Genomic DNA, 25,015 nt, shown 5'->3' with positions numbered 1-25,015 from the left:
AGAATATCAGTCTGTCCCTGATGTTTTTCCTGGAGAGAAGTGGCTTCTTTGCTGCCCTTCTTGACACCAGGCCATCCTCCAAAAGTCTTCGCCTCTGTGCGTGCAGATGCACTTACACCTGCCTGCTGCCATTCCTGAGCAAGCTCTGTACTGGTGGTGCCATGATCCTGCAGCTGAATCAACTTTAGGAGACGGTCCTGGCGCTTGAGGGACTTTCTTGGGTGCCCTGAAGCCTTCTTCACAACAATTGAAACGCTCTCCTTGAAGTTCTTGATGATCCAATAAATGGTTGATTTAGGTGCAATCTTACTGGCAGCCATATCCTTGCCTGTGAAGCCCTTTTTGTGCAAAGCAATGATGACGGCACGTGTTTCCTTGCAGGTAACCAGGGTTGACAGAGGAAGAACAATGATTCCAAGCACCACCCTCCTTTTGAAGCTTCCAGTCTGTTATTCAAACTCAATCAGCATGACAGAGTGATCTCCAGCCTTGTCCTCGTCACCACTCACACCTGTGTTAACGAGAGAATCACTGACATGATGTCAGCTGGTCCTTTTGTGGCAGGGCTGAAATGCAGTGGACATGTTTTTTTGGGGACTAAGTTCATTTGCATGGCAAAGAGGGACTTTACAATTAATTGCAATTCATCTGATAACATTCTGGAGTATATGCAAATTGCCATCATACAAACTGAGGCAGCAGACTTTGTGAAAATTAATAGTTGTGTCATTCTCAAAACTTTTGGCCACGACTGTAGAATAAAGGAAGATATGAAAATGAGGTGATGTGTCTTTCTTGTGGTAACTTAATGCAAAGTTTGAAGTGCTGCCTGTTCTTCCTAATGTCAGGATTTTAAGGATTTCTTATTCCATCATTACTTTTGTGGCAGAGCACCAAGCTTTATGAGTATGTTTATGAAGAACACCTGCAACTCCACTATCATGCTTACAGAGTAGTTTGACAACCTATGGGTACATAATACCACTAATGAAACAATATGGATTTTTTTGCATTTGCGATGCTGTTGAGTTTAATCACCAATTTCCGTTGACTGTCCTATGCCCTCCGTCTTTTCTCTCATTAAATTCAGCACATCTGGTGCTCAGTCCAGCTGTTGCTTATGAACTGGAAAAGTACTGGGGATGTCACAAAGGAAGACAGGACTTTAGAGAAGGATGAATTACAGTAAACAAGGAGAGAGAGAGAGAGAGAGAGAGAGAGAGAGAGAGAGAGAGAGAGAAGAGATGGTGTTCATAGCCTGGTCCCAGATCTGTTTATGCTGTACTGCGTGACAATGGCTATATAGAAGTTGGCAAGACAGCACAAACGATCTAAGACCAGGCTATTATGTTCCCAGATCTGTTTGAAGTATCACGCCATGAGGATGGTTTGTCGCTCACTCTGAGAAGTTGTGCCAGTCAATTGTTGCGTGAGATTGGTGCTCCAGTGTCTGCTTAATGCACTCTGAATATCAAATTCCATTAGCAAACTGAAGGAGAGAATACATTTTTAAAAACCTTTTTATTCACTTTGTCCTCCGTTTGAAATATTGACATAGAAGTGACAATGAATTAGGTAAGTAGGTTCAACCTCTGTCTATGGTGAGGGACAGGAGGTTTTCCTGCTTGTGACATGACCCTTGTAATAAGGCCCAGAGTTTTTCCTGACCACGAGACCTAACCCTAATTTCTAGGCCTATTTATAGCTTTTCCTAAGAAAAGGTCCTAGTTATGATGACCTCTCCTCTTCAATGTATAGCCCTAACAGTCCACTGTTAAAACTGAGACATGGAAGGAATCCAAGCTATATGCCAACACTGTCAAGAGTTATGGAAAGTTACTGGAGTCTTTGTGAATGATATCTCTCCTTGGGAGAACTTATGTTATTGTTGATGTCTTATGTTGCATAGCACAGAAATCTTACACTTGGCAACAGTGTAGCAGTGGTCGGTCCTAGTTTTTAACTAACCAGCCCGGGAGGCAGCTCACATCAACTCTTATCAGCTCCTGTGTGTGTGTGTGTGCATCCGTTTGTGTGTGCATGTTCATTTACTAGATTCTACCCTGGATAAATAAAATATTAGCTTTCTTTCTTTCTTTATGGTTTCCATGGCTTTCCATCTGCCATTGATTTTATCCACTGCCTGTTGATATTCTGCTATTGTTCTTCCTTGTGGAAGTTGCCAGTTCTATCTGACAAACATATTATGCCACATTATCTAGGGCCAGGAGTGTTGACTGACAACGTGACCTGATCAGGAAAAAGGGCCATGGTCAAGTGGTGGGAAAAAACTCATGGCCCTATAGACATAGAATAGTATAGATAGTGTACACTGTATATACAGCTTTCTGTGCCTTACTATCAAATCAGTGAAGACAGGTCAACCATACAGTACATTAGCCACTATATAAAGTGACCATAGAGCCCGTCTCTTCCCCTAGGCTGTAAATCCACAGTTTTCCCTCTCCTGCCTCATACGCCATGTGGTAGCGAGTGGCCAAATTGTCCCCCTATGGACACCTGATGGGGATTGAGCTACCATTTGGGCCCTGGTCAAAAGTAGTGCACTATAAAGGAAACAGGGTGCCATTTGGGATGCATTACTCATCTCATCTGAGTAACTGGCTGAATTCACAGCTCCACGGGTGAGCTGTACACACCAGAGGAGGGAAACACTGCTGTTCGGTTGCATCCCAAATGGCATCCTATTCCCTATATAATGCACTAGTTTTGAACAGTGCTCATAGTAGGCAAGAATGATTTTCGGATACAACTGTTGATATACTCTATTTCTCCAATACAAATAGGTTAAGTGATCAGAGTAGCCTCTACGACAGGATTGCAAGCAAGGAGATCAGGGGCAATACAGTGTCTTTTGCAATATTCAATATGGAGCATAATCTTCAGCCTGGAATCCAGGCCTGTTTTGTTCCAACACTCAACTCCTTGTCACTCCATGTAATACATGTAATATAAATACTGCTCATCTCTGTTCACAACCACTCGTTTTCCTCACATCATAACACCTTAAAGGCCTAATGCAGCCATTTTCATATCAATATCAAATAATTTCTGGGTTACAATTAAGTATCTTGCTTTAATAGATTGCCATTAAAATGGCCAAAAGTAGCTTATTAGCAAAATACTATTTCTCAAGCAAGAATTTAGCAATGACTCTTTAGGAGTGGTCTATTAACCAATTTACCGCATGGTGATGTCACCATGGAAAGCCGAAAATCCTGTCCATGCCAACCTGCTGATTAGAAGATCCTGTGTGGATTGTATTTTGAACCAGCAACTATCAGGAAATAACATAGATTGTTTTTTAAATCATACAGTTGAAGTCGGAAGTTTACATACACATAGGTTGGAGAACTCGTTTTTCAGCCACTGCACAAATTTCTTGCTAACAAACTATAGTTTTGGCAAGTCAGTTCGGACATCTACTTTGTGCATGACACAAGTAATTTTTCCAACAATTGTTTACAGACAGATTATTTCACTTATAATTCACTGTGTCACAGTTTACATGCACATGCACTAAGTTGACTGTGCCTTTAAACAGCTTGGAAAATTCCAGAAAATGATGTTATGGATCTAGAAGCTTCTGATAGGCTCATTGACATCATTTGAGTCAATTGGAGGTGTACCTGTGGATGTATTTCAAGGCCTACCTTCAAACTCAGTGCCACTTTGCTTGACATCATGGGAAAATCAAAAGAAATCAGCCAAGACCTCAAAAAAAGATTGTAGACCTCCACAAGTCTGGTTCATCCTTGGGAGCAATTTCCAAACACCTGAAGGTACCACGCTCATCTGTACAAACAATAGTAGGCAAGTATAAACACCATGGGACCACGCAGCCGTCATACCGCTCAGGAAGGAGACGCGTTCTGTCTCCTAGAGATGAATGTACTTTGGTGCAAAAAGTGCAAATCAATCCAAGAACAACAGCAAAGGACCTTGTGAAGATGCTGGAGGAAACAGGTACAAAAGTATCTATATCCACAGTAAAACGAGTCCTATATGGACATAACCTGAAAGGCCACTCAGCAAGGAAGAGGACACTGCTCCAAAAACACCATAAAAAAGCAAGACTACGGTTTACAACTCCACATGGGGACAAAGATCATACTTTTTGGATATCTCAAGATATCAGTCAGGAAATTAAAGCTTGGGCACAAATGGGTCTTCCAAATGGACAACGACCCAAAGCATACTTCCAAAGTTGTGGCAAAATGACTTAAGGACAACAAAGTCAAGGTATTGGAGTGGCCATCCCAAAGCCCTGACCTCAATCCTATAGACAATTTGTGGGCAGAACTGAAAAAGCGTGTGAAAGGAAGGAGGCCTACAAATCTGACTCAGTTACACCAGCTCTGTCAGGAGAAATGGGACAAAATTCACCAAACTTATTGTGGGAAGCTTGTGGAAGGCAACCCGAAACGTTTGACCCAAGTTAAACAATTTAAAGGCAATGCTACCAAATACTAATTGAGTGTATGTAAACTTCTGACCCACTGGGAATGTGATGAAAGAAATAAAAGCTGAAACAAATCACTCTCCACTATTATTCTGATATTTCACATTATTAAAAGAAAGTGGTGATCCTATCTGACCTAAGACAGGGAATTTTTACTAGGATTAAATGTCAGGAATTGTGAAAAACTGAGTTTAAATGTATTTGGCTAAGGTGTATGTAAACTTCCAACTTCAACTGTATGTTTACAGTATTAGTTTCATCAGCTGTTGTACAATATGATATTAACAAAGAAAAAACTGAATTTTGACAGCACTGGGCCTTTAATTTATTACCTATTTTATTTGATGAGCTAGGTTTATATCCAATTGGCGACAGATTTTCATGCGAATATTCTAAAATATGCATGAAATCAATATGCTAATTTTCCCACCAGAGATGCTTCCATCAAATTGTCCTTTTGTGGATAAAAAGCTTTGCGTGCTGACGTAGCGCACATAAAAATACCTTTTGCGGTTAAATTCCCATGTACCGAATAAAAAATATAGTTAAATTGGTTTTCATCTCATTTTCAAATCTACTGATGGTTTTGTCAGAAACATTTCTGATTTATAGCGTGGCACGTAGCCAAGCGGTTGAGAGCATTGGGCCAGTAACCAAAAAGTTGCTGGTTCAAATCCCTGGGTGGACTAGGTGAAAGAAATCTGCCAATGTGCCCTTGAGCAAGGCTTTACCCTATTTGCTCTGGATCAGAACATTGAATATCATTTCCCTGTGCACTTTCACCACCCTGTGAAGTTCATCATAACTTATTTAATCTGTAGCCTAATAAACTGTGTGCTCTCCCGAGTCGTAGTGGGAGGACCACACACCATATCATCTTGTGATTCAAGTTTACTTCAATATGATGGTTATTATATCAATATTTGTCCATAAAGGTGTTTCTACCGACATTTCTCGCATATTACATTTTATAGACACAAAAAGATCCCACCTTGTCTAGCGTATTTGTCACGCCCTGACCTGAGAGAGCCGTTTTTCTCTGTTTGGTTAGGTCAGGGTGTGACATGGGGTGGGCATTCTATGTGGTGTATGTCTATGTTGTTTTTTCTTTGATTGGCCGAGTATGGTTTCCAATCAGAGGCAGCTGTCATTCGTTGTCTCTGATTGGGAATCATCCTTAGGCAGCCCTTTTTCCCCACAGTCAGTTGTGGGATCTTGTCTTGTTGTTGCATGTGTTTGCACGCCTAGCTTTTCGTTCGTTGTATTGTTTATTGTTTGAACGGCAAGGGATCCTGGACGTGGGAGAAGATCCAGGCTGGATGGGATTGCCTCCCATGGGAACAGGTGGAGGCAGTGAGAGCAGAGCGGCGACGAGAAGAGGAACTAGCCCGGCAACGAGGCAAGCACAAGAGGCAGCCCCCCACAGAATTTTTTTTTTGGGGGGGGGCACACGGGGAGATTGGCAGAGTCAGGGTGGAGACCTGAGCCAACTCCCCGTGCTTACCGTGGGGAAAAGGTGAACAGTCAGTCACCATGTTATGCGGTAATGCGCACCGTATCTCCTGTGCGCATTCATAGCCCGGTGCGCTCTGTGCCTACGCCCCGCATTTGCCGGGCTAAACTGAGCATTCAGCCAGGAAGGATTGTGCCGGCTCAGCGTTCCTGGTCTCCGGTGCGTCTTTTCGGTCCAGGATATCCTGCGCCAGCTCTACGCACTGTGTCGTCAGTGCGCCTGCACAGCCCAGTTCGTCCTGTGCCCGCGCCTCGCACTTGCCGGGCTAAAACAAGCATCCAGCCAGGACGGGTTGTGCCAGCCCTGAGCTCCAGACCTCCAGTGCACCTCCAAGGCCCAGTATACCCTGTGCCTGCTCTGCGCACCCAGCCTCCAGCGAGGTTCCCCAGTCCGGTGAGACCTGTTCCGGACTGAGGAATGCCTGCAGTCCGGAGCCTCCTGAGACGGCCTGCAGCCCGGAGTCTTCAGCGACGGCCTGCAGCCTGGAGTCTTCAGCGACGGTCTGCAGTCCGGAGTCGCCGGTGATGATCTACGGTCCGGCTCATCCAGCGAAGATCCACGGTTCAGAGCTTCTGGCGATGATCTACGGTCCGGCTCATCCAGCGAAGATCCACGGTTCAGAGCTTCTGGCGATGACCTACGGTCCAGCTCATCCAGCGAAGATCCACGGTTCAGAGCTTCTGGCGATGATCTACGGTCCGGCTCATCCAGCGAAGATCCACGGTTCAGAGCTTCTGGCGTATCGTCCAGCTCATCCAGCGAAGATCCACGGTTCAGAGCTTCTGGCGATGATCTACGGTTCGGCTCATCCAGCGAAGATCCACGGTTCAGAGCTTCTGGCGATGATCTACGGTCCGGCTCATCCAGCGAAGATCCACGGTTCAAAGCTTCTGGCGATGATCACGGTCTGGTTCCTCCGGCGACACAAAAGCGGTGGGATCAGCGGTCGGAGTGGGGGCTACGCCCCGGACCGGAGCCGCCACCATGAGTAGATGCCCACCCAGACCCTCCCCTATAGGTTTAGGTTTGCGGCCGGAAGTCTGCACCTTTGGGGGGGGGTACTGTCACGCCCTGACCTGAGAGAGCCGTTTTTCTCTGTTTGGTTAGGTCAGGGTGTGACAGTACCACCCCCCCCCCAGATACAGCGCTTTGACCATATGTCTATGTTGTTTTTTCTTTGATTGGCCAAGTATGGTTTCCAATCAGAGGCAGCTGTCATTCGTTGTCTCTGATTGGGAATCATACTTAGGCAGCCCTTTTTCGCCACAGTCAGTTGTGGGATCTTGGCTTGGTGTTGCATGTGTTTGCACGCCTAGCTTTTCGTTCGTTGTATTGTTTATTGTTTTTTACTGGTTCACATTGAGAAATAAATATGATGAACCCAAACCACGCTGCGCCTTGGTCTACCTTTAACGACGAATGTCACAGTATTTGGTGTTGTCGACATTTGGAAAGTTTACAGACAAGTTTCCATCAGGCCTGCCGTGACATTTTTGATGTCACATGTACTTTTAAAAAGGTTGGATAGAAACCTGATTTAAAAAAAAAAACATTTAAGTCAGTGACAATCTCCTATCAAGCCTCTGGAATGGGTTGTTGTACTTGGCGTTGCATCGAGGTGAAAAAAAAATTCCCCCTCTGCTTCAACTGTTTCCAGACTCTGTGTGTGTGCGCGACCGCTTGTGTGCATTGTGATTGCATGTGTGTTGTCTTTCTCTAGGTGTATGTGTGTGTGTGTGTGTTTTTGCAACACATTACTCAAGGGAGATCGTAGGATCGTATGACATTACACAATGGGTTTTAATGTATGAAAACCACACCCATGTTTCATAGGCCTGGTTTATGTTAAATGGCTGAAAAGCCTCTATAAAAAGTATACAATGATAGGAATAGTAGTATTAATGTAGTATTCACTGTAGTATTTACAGTAGTATACTGTAGTATTTACAGTTGACTATAGTATAAATACTGTTGCAATTACTGTAGTGTTTTTGAGGACAGTAGTGTACTGTAATATTTACTGTAGTGTTTTTGATGACAGTAGTTCACTGTAATATTTACTGTAGTGTTTTTGCGTACTGTAGTATTTACTGTAGTGTTTTTTCAGACTGTAGTACGGTATACTGTAGTATTTACTGTAGTGTTTTTGAGGACAGTAGTGCACTGTTATATTTACTGTAGTGTTTTTGAGGACAATAGTGCACTGTAATATTTACTGTAGTGTTTTTGAGGACAGTAGTACAGTATACTGTATTATTTACTGCAGTGTTTTTGCAGACTTGTATTATACTGTAGTATTTACTTTTTGGGGACATTACTGTAGTATTTACTAAAGTGATTTTGTTTATTACCTTTGAAATAGAAGTGGGGTGCTTTCTCCTTAAGAAACTTTACTGGAGAAATACTAAAAGAGCACATTTTCCATAACCTGTGGGTAGGTAGGATTCGGTTCTGAACGGAGAGTTCAGAGCTTCTGCTATTTTCTATAACCTGTAGGGAACACAATATATGGTCTATACTTGGCATGTAGGTTTCTCACTTACTGGTGGCACAAATTGGGATATGGGGAAGGGGAATGGGCAGGGTATTTGCAAATGAAATGCTGTAGTATTTACTATATTTTAAATAATGTAGTGTTTTGCGTACTGTAGTGTTTTTTGCTGACATTTCAGTAGTATTTACTACAGTGTTTTTATTTGTGCATAATAAATAGTATTTATTATAGTATTCTACAGTATACTACAAAATGCTATACTAAGTACTACACATTATCGAGGGATATGTCACGTCCTGACCAGCAGATGGAGCTAGTGTTTTAGTTTTGGTCAGGACGTGGCATGTTTGTGTTGGGTATGTTTGTATTGTTGATTGGGACTTCCAATTGAAGGCAGGTGTGTTGAGTTGCCTTTGATTGGAAGTCCTATATAGGTGTGTGTGTTTTTCTTTGGGGTTGTGGGTGGTTGTTTTGCACTGCGTTTTTAGCCTGCAAACTGTTGCTGCTGTCGTGTTATTGTTTTCCTGTGGATGCCTTACTTGAGTCTATTAAAGTATGAGTATTCACAGTCTCGCTGCGCCTTGGTCCATTTCTACAGAAGACAGCCGTTACAGGATATTACAATGTGTAGTATAGTATTCTACAGTTTACTACAGAATTCTATGGTAATTAGTGTAGTATTCTATAGTAAACTGTAGTATTTTTATGTGGGTAGCTAGGTTTCCATCGACCCATGTTTAACTTTGTTGATGGTCTCTTGCCAACAGCGCACAGATACAGTGCAAAGAGTACGTGATGGTTATTCTATCAACAAATGCTCCAAAAAGTGTTTCCACTGCCATTTGTGCACGATCTATTTGACAGACAAAGCAATTATCCATCCGTCTAGCATCTTTTGTTCTGTCGACATTTAGGAGAGTTACCGACCGTTTCCATCAGGCTTGTCATGAGTTTTTTTTTTTTTATCAGACAGTTACTTTACTTGCATAAAAATGGTTGGGTGGAAACATGTTTTATGATTACCATTATAATACTTTTCCTCTCTCTCTCTCTCTCTCTCTCTCTCTCTCTCTCTCTCTCTCTCTCTCTCTCTCTCTCTCTCTCTCTCTCTCTCTCTCTCTCTCTCTCTCTCTCTCTCTCTCTCTCTCTCTCTCTCTCTCTCTCTCTCTCTCTCTCTCTCTCTCGCTCTCGCTCTCGCTCTCTCTCTCTCTCTCTCTCTCTCTCTCTCTCTCTCTCTCTCTCTCTCTCTCTCTCTCTCTCTCTCTCTCTCTCTCTCTCTCTCTCTCTCTCTCTCTCTCTCTCTCTCTCTCTCTCTCTCTCTCTCTCTCTCTCTCTCTCATCATTCTAATACACATTCAGTCAACTTTAGATGCTCTCTCCAGAAGGCTGTTCAGACCTGTGTACATCCCAAATTGCACCCTATTCCCTATGTAGTATAGTGTCCTATTTTTGACCAGAGCACATAGGGATCTAATGCACTATGTCAGTCACATATGGTCTGGACCATCAGTTGCATTGAAGGCATGTTTTCCTGTAAATATCCTTATGACATAAGTATAGAAAGTGCTTAAACAAGTCTTGTGTTTGTTTGCACAACCTGATATATTTGCATAAGTCGGGGGAAATAGATCCTTGTAATGTAAAACAACTAGTCAAACCTGTAGGGTAGAAGTGGGTTAACCTATACAACTACAACTGTACAGATACAGCGCTTTGACCAACCTTTTGCGATAGGCATTTCTCCGCGCTACTAACCTCTCTCTCGAGCACATCAGCATGCAGACCACAGACCCAGATGCGTCACGCTCCTACGTGTGGCACGCTCGAGTCTGGCCTTGCCTGCACTGAACATTGTGTCAAAACAATCGCCTTTAAAACCGCCTAAATCGAGTAAGACACTTCTCTCAAAGTGTTAACTCAACATCTTAACAGCCAATTGAAAGGCACATATAACTTTGCTGGAGTGATTCTGGTTGCTTTTGGGCGTTTAAAACAGTTATAGTCCGTGTTTTACACTTCAAGAACCAGAACCGGTGCTTCTTGTCATTCCATCCCTGGTTATTGCATTAATTTAATAAATAGTCTAGTTTTTTGTTTTGTTTACTGTATTGGCAGTCATTAATGACATGACATAGTTTAGTATTAATTGTGCGCAATACAAAACCAGTTCTGCTAACATTGTGCATGCTGAATTCTCCATGTTGCACCCAGGGCTGTTACTAAATGAACGTTATTTCTGTTTGAATTTGATCGAATCAGATATTGCCGTAATAGGTCTGAAAAGTTGATGAGCACGTATTTCTGTCTATATTCGTAATATAAATGGCGGTTTTGTGTAGGCTATCAGAATTGTCAATGTTGCAAACCCTCAAACATTTTGCAAAACAGCGTTCGACATAGGATGGGAGGTATGCAAATAAAAACAGATCGTAGGCTAAGAACTATAGACTAAACATTTAACAAACAGACGGTTCAGTCTCTAACCTCATTCCGCTGGAGCTGAAAAAAGTTGTTGAGATAATTGGAGTTGAGGGACGAGCTCAAGTCCGCGGCGGGAGTCTTGCAGTAGTTCAACTCCGGGTGGGACGAGTTGGGTTCGGGTCTAAAGGCGTCAAAAGCACTGGTTTGGTGGGTGTCTTGCAAAGAGAGATAGACCCAATTCAGTAGCTGTGCAGGCTGGTACACGGAGGCACTGGTGTCTATGGCAGACATCAAGCTCATCTTTCAAATGGGTACACAAACTCTTCCACCGCCGCTGTGTTTCTGGATTACTCTCAACTTTCGGAAATCTTGCTCGCTCTTTCTCGCTTTCTAAACTTCAACGGATTCACTGCTTTCTTTACCCCCACCAGGCCGTGGCAATCGTTCCTTATTCCTCTTCCCGTAAGGACCCTATATCATGCTGGGAGCCAAGTCCCAGTTTTTACCGTTACGCAAAAGTCATTGCTCTAACATGTCAGTATAAAAAGTTTTCAGCCGCTACTAAGAGCCCGTTATCTCCCTTTATTTGCAGTGGGACAACCACCCGGAGTCTCATTGGATATGCAACGCACACTGGGGTGCGTCATGACGCACGCAAGCGAATGAGGGTTTTAATTCACTACGTACAAAACCGTTTTTTCTCTCGCTCTCTACCTTGTTTACATGATGCCTTTGGAATCTCTGTAGGGTTCACTGTTGACTTTTGATATTGTGAAATAAAATATTTTGTATCAAAATAAAAAAGTTAGAGTTTTAATTTATGTTAAAACGCATTTTACTTTTCCTTTAGATGCTTTGTTACCTGGTTAGTTATTGGATCTTTAACCAGGAATTTCATTGGTTTATAATGATTAATATTAATGACGCAAATGAGTTGCTGTGATTTTGTACGTAGCCTAGGCCTATTAGCTTAGATATTTTCTAGCTTCAAAAGGTTTAAGTGTCCATCAGTCTGGCTTCAGGCCAGATCATACTGTAGCACTATATCTGCTGCTTCTTTGGTGGTAAATGACATTGTAAATTGTATGGACAAAGGCAACATTGTGCTGCCCTTTTCACAGACCTGTTGAAGGCTTTCCACTCTGTTGACCATTCATTATTAATTGTAGACTTTCTGAAATTGGTCTGGGTCAGGCAGCCTGCAATTGGTTTGAAAACTAACAGACAGACCGGACACAATGTCTTTCTTCCTATGGTTTCCTTGATATTACTGTCTAAAGGTGTCCACCCCAAAGGTCGATTTTGGGCTCTACTCTTTTTACTATCTATATAAACAATATGGGTTTGTCTGTAAGAAATGATAACCTCCACTTGCAGACATAGATAGGGTACAAGGGGGAACTAGCCCCCCCCAAGAACAATGTCTAATTATTGACACAAAAAAGCAACGTTTGGGGAAAAATTGCTATGTGGATGAAGGTCATACTTAGGCGAATAAGCTATAAAGGGAAATAAATGTCTACAGTTTACACTTTTTTTGGTTATTTCATGAAATGTGGTTTTTAGAAAAGGGGATATTTTTTAAAGTACCGGGGTAACTATGGCATAGGGCTTCACACAAGTGTGTTCAAATCCATTTAATCAGTTTTATTTCGAAATTCTTTATGAGGAGATTTGATGTAAAGTCCCTCTTTTTAATTAACTCATCTGCACATGAATTTTATTTGTTCTTTCTTTGTTGTTCCTTTTCCATACAACCCATTATGTACAATTGCACAAAATATTATTTGAATAATGCAAGATTTTAAATCCCAGCAGTCTTTAAAATTATATTCAGGAGCAAAAGGTTTTCAATAGTTGTTTCTAATTCATTAAAAAAATATTATTTTGAATATAATATTGGAATGGAATATAAATAATAACATCAAAATAACATTGGAATATAACAGTAAATAACAATAACTTAACTAATTAACTTAGTGTAACGTTGATGTGGCAACTCTCTTATGCTCTGCTACTGCACAATTCTAATTTGTACCTGTATGTCACAAACAAAGCTATCCCCAGTCAAATTGGAGCACAACTCATGAGCCCACCTCCTGCACTGCTGGAGCACAACTCATGAGCCCACCTCCTACACTGCTGGAGCACAACTCATGAGCCCACCTCCTGCACTGCTGGAGCACAACTCATGAGCCCATCTCCTGCACTGCTGGAGCACAACTCATGAGCCCACCACCTGCACTGCTGGAGCACAACTCATGAGCCCACCTCCTGCACTGCTGGAGCACAACTCATGAGCCCACCTCCTGCACTGCTGGAGCACAACTCATGAGCCCACCTCCTGCACTGCTGGAGCACAACTCATGAGCCCACCTCCTGCACTGCTGGAGCACAACTCATGAGCCCACCACCTGCACTGCTGGAGCACAACTCATGAGCCCACCTCCTGCACTGCTGGAGCACAACTCATGAGCCCACCTCCTGCACTGCTCACACCTAATCCAGTCCCCACCTGTGACTGAAAACAGGGGGAGATGCCAATTGAAAAGTTCTCTCTTAAAAATGTAGATAGCTATGTAGCGTCTGCTAAATGACTAAAATGTAAATGTAAAATTTAGCTACAGTTGAAGTCGGAAATTTACATACACTTAGGTCCCGTGTGGCTCAGTTGGTAGAGCATGGTGTTTGCAATGCCAGGGTTGTGGGTTCGATTCCCACGAGGGACCAGTATGGAAGAAAATAAAATTATGCATTCGCTACTGACAGTCGCTCTGGATAAGAGCGTCTGCTAAATGACTAAAATGTAAAATGTAGCTACAGTTGAAGTCGGAAATTTACATACACTTAGGTTGGAGTCATTAAAACTCGTTTTTCAACCACTCCACAAATTTCTTGTTAACAAACTATAGTTTTGGCAAGTCGGTTAGGACATCTACTTTGTGCATGATACAAGTAATTCTTCCAACAATTCCCTGTATCACAATTCCAGTCGGTCAGAAGTTTCCATACATTAAGTATACTGTGCCTTTAAACAGCTTGGAAAATTCAAATAAATTATGTCATGGCTTTATGATGTCATGGCTTTCTGATAGGCTAATTGACATCATTTGAGTCAATTGGAGGTGTACCTGTGGATGTATTTCAAGGCCTACCTTCAAACTCAGTGCCACTTTGCTTGACATCGTGGGAAAATCAAAAGAAATCAGCCAAGACCTCAGAAAATGAATTGTAGACCTCCACAAGTCTGGTTCATCATTGGGAGCAATTTCCAAACACCTGAAGGTTCCACGTTCATCTGTACAAACAATAGTACGCAAGTATAAACACCATGGGACTACGCAGCCATCATACTGCTCAGGAAGGAGACTCGTTCTGTCTCCTAGAGATGAACATACTTTGGTGCGAAAAGTGCAAATCAATCCCCGAACAACAGCAAAGGACCTTGTGAAGATGCAGGAGGAAACGGATGCGAAAGTATTTATATCCACAGTAAAACGAGTCCTATATCGACATAACCTGAAAGACCACTCAGCAAGGAAGAAGCCACTGCTCCAAAACCGCCATAAAAAAACCCAGTCTACGGTTTGCAACTGCACATTTTTTTATTTTTTATTTTACTAGGCATGTCAGTTAAAAATAAAATCTTACTTTCAATGACAGCCTAGGAACAGTGCCTTGTTCAGGGGCAGAGCGACATATTTTTACCTTGTCAGCTCATGGATTTTATCTTGCAACCTTTCGGTTACTAGTCCAACGCTCTAACCACTAGGTTGCCTGCTGCCCATGGGGACAAAGATGGTACTTTTTGGAGAAATGTCCTCTGGTCTGATGAAACAAAAATAGAACTGTTTGGCCATAATGACCATCGTTATGTTTGGAGGAAAAAGGTGTAGGCTTGCAAGCCGAAGAACACCATCCCAACCATGAAGCACGGGGGTGGCAGCATCATGTTGTGGGGGTGCTTTTCTGCAGGAGGGACCGGTGCACTTCACAAAATAGATGGAATCATGAGTCAGGAGAATGATGTGGATATATTGAAGCAACATCTCAAGACATCAGTCAGGAAGTTAAAGCTTGGTTGCAAATGGGTCTTTCAAATGGATAATGACCCCAAGAATACTTCCATAGTTGTGGCAAAATGGCTTAAGGACAACAAAGTCAAGGTATTGGAGTGGTCATCACAAAGCCCTGACCTCAATCCTATAGAAAATGTGTGGGCAGAACTGAAAAAGCGTGCGTGAGCAAGGAGGCGTACAAACCTGACTCAGTTACACCAGCTCTGTCAGGAGGAATGGGCCAAAATTCACCCAACTTACTGTGGGAGCTTGTGGAAGGCTACCAAAAACGCTTGTGGAAGGCTACCAAAAACTTGTGGAAGGCTACCAAAAACGTTTGACCCTAGTTAAACAATTTAAAGGCAATGCTACCAAATACTAATTGAGTGTATGTAAACTTCTGACTCACTGTGAATGTGATGAAGGAAATAAAAGCTGAAATAAATTATTCTCTCTACTATTATTTGGACATTTCACATTCTTAAAATAAAGTGGTGATCCTAACTGACCTAAAATAGGAAAACTGCTTAAATGTATTTGGCTAAGGTGTATGTAAACTTCCGACTTCAACTGTATATGACATAAAATGCTGCATAAAATAGCTAAAAGGCTATACAGTTGCATTAACTGTAAAGCTATCAGTCACTAGTGGAAACATTTACAACTGAAATTAAGTTACGTTATCTTTTTTAATGTATTTTACTTCAGACGATCTGGTAGTAAGGTTGCTAGCTAGTACTCCTAGCAGCTTATGCTAACTAGCTAGCTGGTTAGCATCTACTGCTAGTGAAGTTGCTAACTAGCAAGTTAGCATAAACAAGCGCTAACTGGGTGAGTCATTGTCTAAATGACAGGTCGAAACACATTCATTAACATAAAGAGGTAACTAGCCCCCAGGGGCCAGTTACCCCCTAGTACACCCAACACACTTATCCAACATAATATAGTATTACTTTACTAAGAAAGTAGCTACATTTCTCTCTCTAAACAATTTGATTATTTATATTAAGGCTTTCCTACTGTATATTTAAAAATATATATTATATATCTAACTTCATTAGAATATATCTACAACTTTTTCAAATGTTCAATAAATTAGATCAACTTAACACAAAATCATTTTGTTGAAATATCTCCAAAAGTTGTGATGACACAGAAGAAAAGTTTTGTTCACCAAGAACAGTGACAGCCAAGGGAAGTGTTGGGAAAATAATTGAGACATCTTGTGGTCTTTATCTGAATTACAGGGGGTAGTCACCTCATACAAGTACTTGGGAGTATGGCTAGTCAGCACACTGTCCTTCTCTCAGCACATATCAACGCTGCAGGCTAAGGTTAAGTCTAGACTTGGTTTCCTCTATCGAAATCGCTTTCACCACAGTTGCCAAACTAACCCTGATTCAGATGACCATCCTACTCATGCTAGATTACATACCCATGCTAGATTACGGAGATGTAATTTATAGATCGGCAGGTAAGGGTGCTCTCGAGCGGGTAGATGTACTTTACCATTCTGCCAACAGATTTGCCACCAATGCTCCGTTAGGACACATCACTGCACTCTATACTCCTCTGTAAACTGGTCATCTCTGTATACCCGTCGCAAGACCCACTGGTTGATCCTTATTTATGAAACCCTCTTAGGCCTCACTCCCCGCTATCTGAGATACCTACTGCAGCCCTCATCCCTACATACAACACCCGTTTTCTCCAGTCACATTCTGTTAAAGGTCTCCAAGCACACACATCCCTGGGTTGCTCCTCTTTTCAGTTCGCTGCAGCTAGCGACTGCAACGATTTGAAAAAAAAAACACTCAAACTGGACCGTTTTATCTCCATCTCTTCATTCAAAGACTCGTGTATTGTTGTTTCTACCTTCTTGCCCTTTGTGCTGTTGTCTGTGCCCAATAATGATTGTAACATGTTTTGTGCTCCTACCATGTTGTGCTGCTGCCATGTTGTGTTGCTACCATGTTGTTGTCATGTTGTGTTGCTACCATGCTGTGTTTCATGTGTTGCTGAGATGGTATGTTGTTGACCAGCATCCCGGAGTCGCCTCTTCACTGTTGACATTGAGACTGATGTTTTGCGGGTACTATTTAATGAAGCTGCCAGTTGAGGACTTGTGAGGCGCCTGTTTCTCAAACTAGACACTCTAATGTACTTGTCCTCTTGCTCAGTTGTGCACCGGGGCTTCCCACTCCTCTTTCTATTCTGGTTAGAGCCAGTTTGCGCTCAGTGAAGGGAGTAGTACACAGAGCTGTAGGAGGTCTTCAGTTTCTTGGCAATTTCTCAAATTTTTTAGAACAATAATAGACTGAGGAATTTCAGAAGAAAGTTCTTTGTTTCTGGCCATTTTGAGCCTGTAATCGAACCCACAAATGCTGATGCTCCAGATACTCAACTAGTCTAAAGGCCAGTTTTACTGCTTCTTTAATCAGAACAACAGTTTTCAGCTGTGCTAACATAATTGTAAAAGGGTTTTCTAATGATCAATTAGCTTTTAAAATGATAAACTTGGATTAGCTAGCACAACCTGCCATTGGAACACAGGAGTGATGGTTGCTGATAATGGGCCTCTGTACGCCTATGTAGATATTCCATTGTAAATAAGAATTTGTTGTTAACTGGCTTGCCTAGTTAAATAAAGGTTAAATAAAACAATTGGAAATACTACCCTACTGTTGTGTATTCTGTTTCCCCTTCTGTTGACAAGGCTCTTTCAGAACTACAATCTGCCTGTTTTGCTTTGCAGATCGCCTTTGTTGAACTGAAATTGGTACTTAATGCAGGTAAAACTAATTACATTTTATTTCCCAAAAAGCTTCAAAATGTATCTGATGAATTATGCATATGTAGGATTGGATGGTTCCCACATTAATCATGTCCCCGTTTATAAATATCTGGTTATCTGGATTGACGAAAAGTTTTGTATTTCAAAAAGCATATTGATGAGTTAGTTAAAAAGTAAATAATTAGAATGGGCTTCCTTTATAGGAAAAGTGCATGCCTTTCGTTAAAAAGCAGAAAACAAATAATTCCGACGATATTACCGGCTATAGATTATGGTGATATCATCTGAATGATGCGGCTGCCGCTATATTAAAACCATTGGTCGCAGTTTATCATAGCGCACTGCGCTTTATTACGGGCGACAGGTTCCGTACACATCACTTCTTTCTGTATCAGAAAGTAGGTTGGCTCTTGTGGAAGTCTCGTAGATCGAGGCATTGCACTTTTTTAGTTTATAAAGCCCTCTTGCACAAATTTCCACCGTACTTTACTTCATTGTTAACCTACAGATGTAAAGTACGATCTACCAGACCCTGTCTCAGAGATGGCTAACTCTGGAGATCCCTTCGTTTGCCACTGAGTTAGGTAGATCTGCATTTAGGTTTCTTGCACCTTACTTGTGGAATGATCTCCAGAACTCTCTTAAATTGGACGTTTTGGTGCGGCTAGGGCAGTTAGACCGCTGGTTTATTACCTTTTTGTTTTTTACTGAGGAATGTGTTTGTTTTCATGATCATGTTTTGTAAGTTACTTTTATTAAATTGCTTGTAAATATTGTTTTTATTGCGTTGGAATTGTAAATATTGTGAATATGTATGACTGTGTGCAATGGGCATGTGGCGTAAGGGAGACCTTTTTTTAATAAGAACGGTCTACCGTTTATGGATATACCGTACCTTACGACGTCGAACACGTGCTGCTAAACAGTCATTTCAGTGTGAGTTATTCAGAACGCGTTCCCTATGGAATGCGATTAGACCTCGTCTTATTAATTAATTCAATATTTAATGAGAGGTCTACATCTGGGAAAGTTCACCCCAACAACCATATACATTACCTCTCCCGTTTACACGCCTGGATTACTTGAGGTCAAAAATAAAATGACATTATCTAGAAACCGGCACCAAACTGTGACAGATAAACATTGGGCTGTAATTAAAAACTGATGCTTGGTGTTGTGTCACTCCGATCACACTCACCCAATTAGGTCTAATCGTAGGGAGATGGGATAAACCAACAGTTGTGTTTATTCAGCAGTAGATAGAGGTGAGAATCCCAGGCTTCTGACAACAACTTGCTCTCTCTATCCGCCCATGCTTGTGTTCCTGCCTTGGAACCATAAACTTGGAGCCCTCCAGTCAAGTGTTCTGAGCTAGAGAGTTCCACTCCAAGCAGTTCTAAACACAATAGTGTTCTGAACCAGTATTCTACACCATACCCACTGGGCACATACTGGTTGAATCAGTGTTGTTTCCACAAAATTTCAATGAAATTACATTGAACCAACGTGGAATAGACATTGAATTGATGTCTGTGCCCAGTGGGTATAGGCATACAACTTTGTGTGGCAGGATTTTTGTTGCTTTTTACTGGCTGGCAATTACCCTGGTTGACTGTTCATCTAAGGCATAAGAGGCTAGAGGGAATATCTGTGATAACAAATATAGTATAATTTGAAGAAATGATCTGCCTACTGATAGGCCTACTGTGCGACAACAGTGGCACTTACAGGTTATATGTATAATAACAAATGATGATGAAGATAAGTGACAACAAAATATATCCTGAGCACATTTGATAAAATCAATTGTGATGAATTAATAGCCAAAATAGTTCAAGGAAAACCAATCGATACACACTGCTCTAATGACAAAGAGCTTGCATGACAAAGCGCTCTAATGACAAAGAGCTTGTGATAAACTGCATCTCCAGGTAGACCTAACCCCTATTTGCCCTTATTCTTGAAGGTTAGAGGAGCTGAAAGGGAAAATACTGGAGGATCTTAGTATAGACAATAATATATATATATATATATTTTTAGGTCTATCCCACATACCTTCAGTGTTTTATTGTATAATATCGATAATTTGAAGTTAAAATTGGATGGAATAATCTTAATATTTTTTAAGGATATTCTCCGGAACTAGGCTCTATGAGCAGAATTACTGTCTTACCGCAATTAGCCTCAAAATCCCTAGTTTGAAAGCGACTGTTTTTCTGGAGGCTGTGCTGCACCATTTTCCCCCATGTGGGCCAGCCCCCTAGCAATTCATTTACATTTACGTCATTTAGCGGACGCTCTTATCCAGAGCGACTTACAAATTGGTGCATTCACCTTATGATATCCAGTGGAACAACCACTTTACAATAGTGCATCTAAATCTTTTAAGGGGGGGGGGGTTAGAAGGATTACTTTATCCTATCCTAGGTATTCCTTAAAGAGGTGGGGTTTCAGGTGTCTCCGGAAGGTGGTGATTGACTCCGCTGTCCTGGCGTCGTGAGGGAGCTTGTTCCACCATTGGGGTGCCAGAGCAGCGAACAGTTTTGACTGGGCTGAGCGGGAACTGTGCTTCCTCAGAGGTAGGGAGGCGAGCAGGCCAGAGGTGGATGAACGCAGTGCCCTTGTTTGGGTGTAGGGCCTGATCAGAGCCTGAAGGTACGGAGGTGCCGTTCCCCTCACAGCTCCGTAGGCAATCACCATGGTCTTGTAGCGGATGCGAGCTTCAACTGGAAGCCAGTGGAGAGAGCGGAGGAGCGGGGTGACGTGAGAGAACTTGGGAAGGTTGAACACCAGACGGGCTGCGGCGTTCTGGATGAGTTGTAGGGGTTTAATGGCACAGGCAGGGAGCCCAGCCAACAGCGAGTTGCAGTAATCCAGACGGGAGATGACAAGTGCCTGGATTAGGACCTGCGCCGCTTCCTGTGTGAGGCAGGGTCGTACTCTGCGAATGTTGTAGAGCATGAACCTACAGGATCGGGTCGCCGAGGTTCTTAGCACTCTGGGAGGAGGACACAATGGAGTTGTCAACAGTGATGGCGAGATCATGGAACCGGCAGTCCTTCCCCGGGAGGAAGAGCAGCTCCGTCTTGCCGAGGTTCAGCTTGAGGTGGTGATCCGTCATCCACACTGATATGTCTGCCAGACATGCAGAGATGCGATTCGCCACCTGGTTATCAGAAGGGGGAAAGGAGAAGATTAATTGTGTGTCGTCTGCATAGCAATGATAGGAGAGACCATGTGAGGACATGACAGAGCCAAGTGACTTGGTGTATAGCGAGAATAGGAGAGGGCCTAGAACTGAGCCCTGGGGGACACCAGTGGTGAGAGCACGTGGTGCGGAGACAGATTCTCGCCACGCCACCTGGTAGGAGCGACCTGTCAGGTAGGACGCAATCCAAGCGTGGGCCGCGCCGGAGATGCCCAACTCGGAGAGGGTGGAGAGGAGGATCTGATGGTTCACAGTATCAAAGGCAGCCGATAGGTCTAGAAGGATGAGAGCAGAGGAGAGAGTGTTAGATTTAGCAGTGCGGAGCGCCTCCGTGACACAGAGAAGAGCAGTCTCAGTTGAATGACCAGTCTTGAAACCTGACTGATTTGGATCAAGAAGGTCATTCTGAGAGAGATAGCAGGAGAGCTGGCAAAGGACGGCTCGTTCAAAAGTTTTAGAGAGAAAAGAAAAAGGGATACTGGTCTGTAGTTGTTGATATCGGAGGGATCGAGTGTAGGTTTTTTCAGAAGGGGTGCAACTCTCGCTCTCTTGAAGACGGAAGGGACGTAGCCAGCGGTCAAGGATGAGTTGATGAGCGAGGTGAGGTAAGGGAGAAGGTCTCCGGAAATGGTCTGGAGAAGAGAGGAGGGGATAGGGTCAAGCGGGCAGGTTGTTGGGCGGCCGGCCGTCACAAAACGCGAGATTTCATCTGGAGAGAGAGGGGAGAAGGAGGTCAAAGCACAGGGTAGGGCTGTGTGAGCAGGACCAGCGGTGTCGTTTGACTTAGCAAACGAGGATCGGATGTCGTCGACCTTCTTTTCAAAATGGTTGACGAAGTCATCCCCAGAGAGGGAGGAGAGGGGGGGGGGGAGGAGGATTCAGGAGGGAGGAGAAGGTGGCAAAGAGCTTCCTAGGGTTAGAGGCAGATGCTTGGAATTTAGAGTGGTAGAAAGTGGCTTTAGCAGCAGAGACAGAAGAGGAAAATGTAGAGAGGAGGGAGTGAAAGAATGCCAGGTCCGCAGGGAGGCGAGTTTTCCTCCATTTCCGCTCGGCTGCCCGGAGCCCTGTTCTGTGAGCTCGCAATGAGTCGTCGAGCCACGGAGCAGGAGGGGAGGACCGAGCCGGCCTGGAGGATAGGGGACATAGAGAGTCAAAGGATGCAGAAAGGGAGGAGAGGAGGGTTGAGGAGGCAGAATCAGGAGATAGGTTGGAGAAGGTTTGAGAAGAGGGAAGAGATGATAGGATGGAAGAGGAGAGAGTAGCGGGGGAGAGAGAGCGAAGGTTGGGACGGCGCAAACCATCCGAGTAGGGGCAGAGTGAGAAGTGTTGGATGAGAGCGAGAGGGAAAAGGATACAAGGTAGTGGTCGGAGACTTGGAGGGGAGTTGCAATGAGATTAGTGGAAGAACAGCATCTAGTAAAGATGAGGTCAAGCGTATTGCCTGCCTTGTGAGTGGGGGGGAGGTGAGAGGGTGAGGTCAAAAGAGGAGAGGAGTGGAAAGAAGGAGGCAGAGAGGAATGAGTCAAAGGTAGACGTGGGGAGGTTAAAGTCACCCAGAACTGTGAGAGGTGAGCCATCCTCAGGAAAGGAACTTATCAAGGCGTCAAGCTCATTGATGAACTCTCCAAGGGAACCTGGAGGGCGATAAATGATAAGGAGTGTTAAGCTTGAAAGGGCTGGTAACTGTGACAGCATGGAATTCAAAGGAGGCGATAGACAGATGGGTCAGGGGAGAAAGAGAGAATGTCCACTTGGGAGAGATGAGGATCCCAGTGCCACCACCCCGCTGACCAGAAGCTCTCGGGGTGTGCGAGAACACGTGGGCAGACGAGGAGAGAGCAGTAGGAGTAGCAGTGTTATCTGTGGTAATCCATGTTTCCGTCAGCGCCAAGAAGTCGGGGGACTGGAGGGTAGCATAGGCTGAGATGAACTCTGCCTTGTTGGCCGCAGACCGGCAGTTCCAGAGGCTGCCGGAGACCTGGAACTCCACGTGGGTCGTGCGCGCTGGGACCACCAGGTTAGAGTGGCAGCGGCCACGCGGTGTGAAGCGTTTGTATGGCCTGTGCAGAGGGGAGAGAACAGGGATAGACAGACACATAGTTGACAGGCTACAGAAGAGGCTACGCTAATGCAAAGGAGATTGGAATGACAAGTGGACTACACGTCTCGAATGTTCAGAAAGTTAAGCTTACGTTGCAAAAATTTTATTGACTAAAATGACTAAAATGATACAGTACTGCTGGCTGGTGAAGTAGGCTAGCTAGCAGTGGCTGCGTTGTTGACTTTGTTTGAAAGTGTAGCTGGCTAGGTAACCTCGATAGTTTCAGTACTACACCATTATCATGATACAAAGGCAACTATGTAGCTAGCTAGCATAACACTAATCAAGACGTTCCTTTGTAATGTATTTAGTTTCTACAATGCTGCTCGTCGGTAATAGTTGGCTAGGTTTGGAAATGACGTCGCGGAGGACGAAAATAGCTGGCCAGCTAACCTCGATAATTACTCTAAACTACACAATTATCAAACTATGACAAAGACAACTTATTGACTAAAATGACTAAAATGATACAGTACTGCTGGCTGGTGAAGTAGGCTAGCTAGCAGTGGCTGCGTTGTTGACTTTGTTTGAAAGTGTAGCTGGCTAGGTAACCTCGATAGTTTCAGTGCTACACCTTATCATGATACAGAGGCAACTATGTAGCTAGCTAACACTAGCTAACCTGGCTAGCTAACCTCGATAATTACTCTAAACTACACAATTATCTTAGATTCAAAGACAGCAAAGACAACTATGTAGCTAGCTAACACTACACTAATCAAATCGTTCCGTTGTAATGTATTAGTTTCTACAGTGCTGCTAGTCGGAAGAAGTTGGCTAGCTAGCTAGCAGTTGTTGACTAAGTAGGAGAACGGTGGCGCGGCGCGGCGGACGAAAATAGCTGGCTAGCTAACCTCGATAATTACACAATTATCTTTGATACAAAGACAGCTAAGCAGCTAGCTAAAAAATTGCTCAGATCAAACAAATCAAACCGTTGTAATGTAATGAGATGTAATATTACCTGCGGAGCGGGGTGCAGCACGACAATGATACAAAGAGTTCAACCAATGATCTTCAGCACCTCGCCATTTGAGTGACAGTTAGCAAGAAGCACATCATGCACACACAGCAGAGCGAGAGACAGAGAGCAATGATGTGGTGCACATAACTGCACATAGGTGACATAGTATGCAATTTTCGGGGACCACTTTTGGCTTGTGAGTGCTACTTTGAGAACTACTGGCTAAAAAGTATGCAAAAGTACCGGAGAATCTCTTTAATTAATCTGTATTAAAGATGGGAAATAAACCAATCAAGGATTCAGAGAGTACGTTTAGATGCAATCACACCATACAAACCATCATGCTCAAACTGTAAATTGATTCATCCATTAAATAAATGTCTTACTTTTTTTTATTTGCCTATGTGACGATGTGCCTGTGAGCTCCCACAATTTCTCCCCACACAAACGGACTGATTTATTGCTAACCTTAGGCATACTATGCCTATGCTATCACTCAAACATTACCCACTGGGCACACCATATAATTTCAATGTGGATAATTGGATAATATTTGGTAGAGATGTTGATCAATGAGATTTGATTTTGATTTTATTAGGATCTCTTTTAGTCCTCATTTCGACTAATCTTTCAAGAGTCCTTAAACTTTACAGCCTATATTCACTCACTCAAAAAGACAGACAAAAGTTAGTTGAATTACCAATGTGTTATCACTATGCTTTAAACCATCTAAAAGCACAACCAAATTCCATTGAAGAAAATATGTCTGATTTCTGGTTTAGTTGTCACCCAAATGTCTATCTCTGCCCTTTAAACCATTTAAAAGCACAACAAGGTTCAAATGGGAATACAGTGTCAGATATTTTGTTTATTTAAATGAATGGGTTACTTATCACTGCCCTTCATCTCATAGCAGAACCAAATGACCTGGATTGCAGTTTAGATTACATTAAAATACATGATGCTACTGTTCAATGAC

The 25,015-nt window shown here is 43.0% G+C and overlaps 1 protein-coding gene across 1 annotated transcript in view; it reads right to left on the bottom strand.

Moving 5' to 3' along the window:
• LOC106608383 (zinc finger CCHC domain-containing protein 24) overlaps window positions 1–11,526 on the bottom strand; it is a 64,120-nt gene extending 52,594 nt beyond the window's left edge. The window contains exon 1 of the mRNA XM_014206298.2: window positions 10,975–11,526. Coding sequence (XP_014061773.1) covers window positions 10,975–11,211 — 237 coding nt within the window. The 5' untranslated portion in view covers window positions 11,212–11,526. The remainder of the gene's footprint in view (window positions 1–10,974) is intronic.
• Between the last annotated feature and the right edge of the window lie 13,489 nt (window positions 11,527–25,015).

Source organism: Salmo salar, chromosome ssa01, assembly GCF_905237065.1.
Source record: "Salmo salar chromosome ssa01, Ssal_v3.1, whole genome shotgun sequence".
Classification (NCBI taxonomy): domain Eukaryota; kingdom Metazoa; phylum Chordata; class Actinopteri; order Salmoniformes; family Salmonidae; genus Salmo; species Salmo salar.
The sequence above is the reverse complement of the archived record's forward strand: the minus strand, read 5'-3'. Positions and strand labels throughout refer to the sequence as shown.